This window comes from Phocoena phocoena, unplaced genomic scaffold (genome assembly GCF_963924675.1).
Source record: "Phocoena phocoena unplaced genomic scaffold, mPhoPho1.1 SCAFFOLD_363, whole genome shotgun sequence".
Classification (NCBI taxonomy): domain Eukaryota; kingdom Metazoa; phylum Chordata; class Mammalia; order Artiodactyla; family Phocoenidae; genus Phocoena; species Phocoena phocoena.
In genome coordinates this window covers 9732-11485 of record NW_027077704.1, presented here as the reverse complement: position 1 = coordinate 11485, position 1754 = coordinate 9732, and the positions used below count along the sequence as shown (strand labels likewise).

Sequence of the window (1754 nt, the reverse complement as noted above, 5' to 3'; positions counted from 1 at the left end):
CCGCAAAGACGATGCCGAAACAGTCGCCGCAGAAACCACCACATCCGAAGCGGCACCGACCACCACGACAACGGTCAGGCCGACGACTACAACAGTGCGAACAACCGTCGCAGCCGCACCACCAGTCACGACGACCTCACATGCTGCTGCAACGACCAACTACAACCCGGCCGACGACCCCGAGTTCCTATTCCTGGGGACACTGACACTCATCGGATTCCCTGACACCCCAGATTCAACGGCACTCGAAGCCGGACGAACAGCCTGCGCCAGCTTCAGGAAAGGCGAAGAGTTCATGGACATTTCGCTGATGACCTACTTCAACGGCCCTGACAGTTGGACGCCTGAGAATGCAGGACAACTCGTTGGCGCGGCAGTCTCCGCCTTCTGCCCGCAATACAAAAGCGAGCTGCCACGATAAAGGTCAGAGCCCTTCGAGTGCTGCTGTGAGGGCTGCCGATGCTGCTTGCGCGGCACGGCGATCCAGATGCCCGTAAATGTTGATCGTCGTCGTGATCGACTCGTGGCCGAGGTGCTGCTGAATGACAGGCAGCGGCACCCCGGCCGCGATCATCCAACTTGCGCACGAATGCCGAAGATCATGTGGCCGCGGCTTCTTCCCTAATCTGTCGGACAGCTCCGCTATCATCGGCCGCCACGCCTTGTTGTGAAAAAGTTGAGCAGTGACCGGGCGCCCGAGACGATTTGTGAACACGAACTCATCCGGTGCGCGCCCCTTTAGATCGCCGCACGCCTCGATCGCCTGATCTGACAGGTTGATCGTCCGCACAGATTTCCGGGACTTCGGCGGCCCAAGTTTCCGCTTCGCCTCGCCCGTGTACTTCCAGGCCCGCACAATCCGTCCCGTCTTCTCCTCCACATTCAGATCGCCCACCTGAAACGCAGTCGCCTCCGAGAACCGCATCCCCGTCGACACCAGAAACACCGTCAACGGACGCCATTGCTCGACCACAACATCCCGCACTCGAACGAACTCAGTTGGAGTCAAGAACACCGGCTCATCTTCCTTGTGCCGCGCCGGCAACCTCCGACCGTCACACGGGTTCACTTCAATGTGATTCGCTCGCACAGCACCGTTGAACGCACCCGACAAGAACCCATGCTTGTTGGCGATGGTCTTCGAGGATCCCTCCTGCGCCTGGACCCACTTCGAGATCGCCTTCTCGTTCACCACAGATAGCGGCAGAAAACCAAGAATCGGATCAATGTCGCGGCGGAGGTACGAGCGGTACTTGTTCTTCGTTGCTTCCTCGACGCCAGTCAGATGGTCGATGTACTCGGTGCACCACTCTGTCACCGTCAGGGCGGGGATCTCTTCGGGTAATGCTTCCGCGCCGAACATCAGCTCTTGCGCTGCATCGGGTCCGATCTGCTCCAACAGCTTCTTGTACTTGGTGGCTTCCTTCGGATCGTCGAAGCTGTCCGAGGATTGCGTGCCGTTGTGCCGGTACAGAACCTGGTAGTAGGGCGTGCCCGCTTTGGTGGTTCGTGGTCGAATGGATGCCATGAAACGAAAAAACCTCCCGGTTAGGGAGGTCATCGTATCGTCGTTGTGTGACAGGTGTTGACGTGGCGTGTTGACCGTCAACATTTTTTTCACCTTGCAGGTCTCTGACCTGCATCGATATGGTGGAGCTAAGGGGATTCGAACCCCTGCGAAAACAGGGTATACGCGCAGGTCAGGGAGTATTTATTGCGTCTTCCGTGATTGTTGACGCAGCCAGTTGACCAGC

General features: G+C 58.3%; 1 protein-coding gene across 1 annotated transcript; it reads right to left on the bottom strand.

The window, feature by feature from the left end:
• Window positions 1-424: 424 nt before the first annotated feature.
• Window positions 425-1528, bottom strand: LOC136143829 (tyrosine recombinase XerC-like). Its single transcript, XM_065901460.1, has one exon. The coding sequence runs from the start codon at window positions 1526-1528 to the stop codon at window positions 425-427; it is 1104 nt and encodes a 367-aa protein (XP_065757532.1).
• Window positions 1529-1754: the final 226 nt, after the last annotated feature.

Bases quoted from the DNA above. Each gene is read 5' to 3' on its own strand.
- LOC136143829 (XM_065901460.1), bottom strand. From the start codon at position 1,528: ATGGCATCCATTCGACCACGAACCACCAAAGCGGGCACGCCCTACTAC.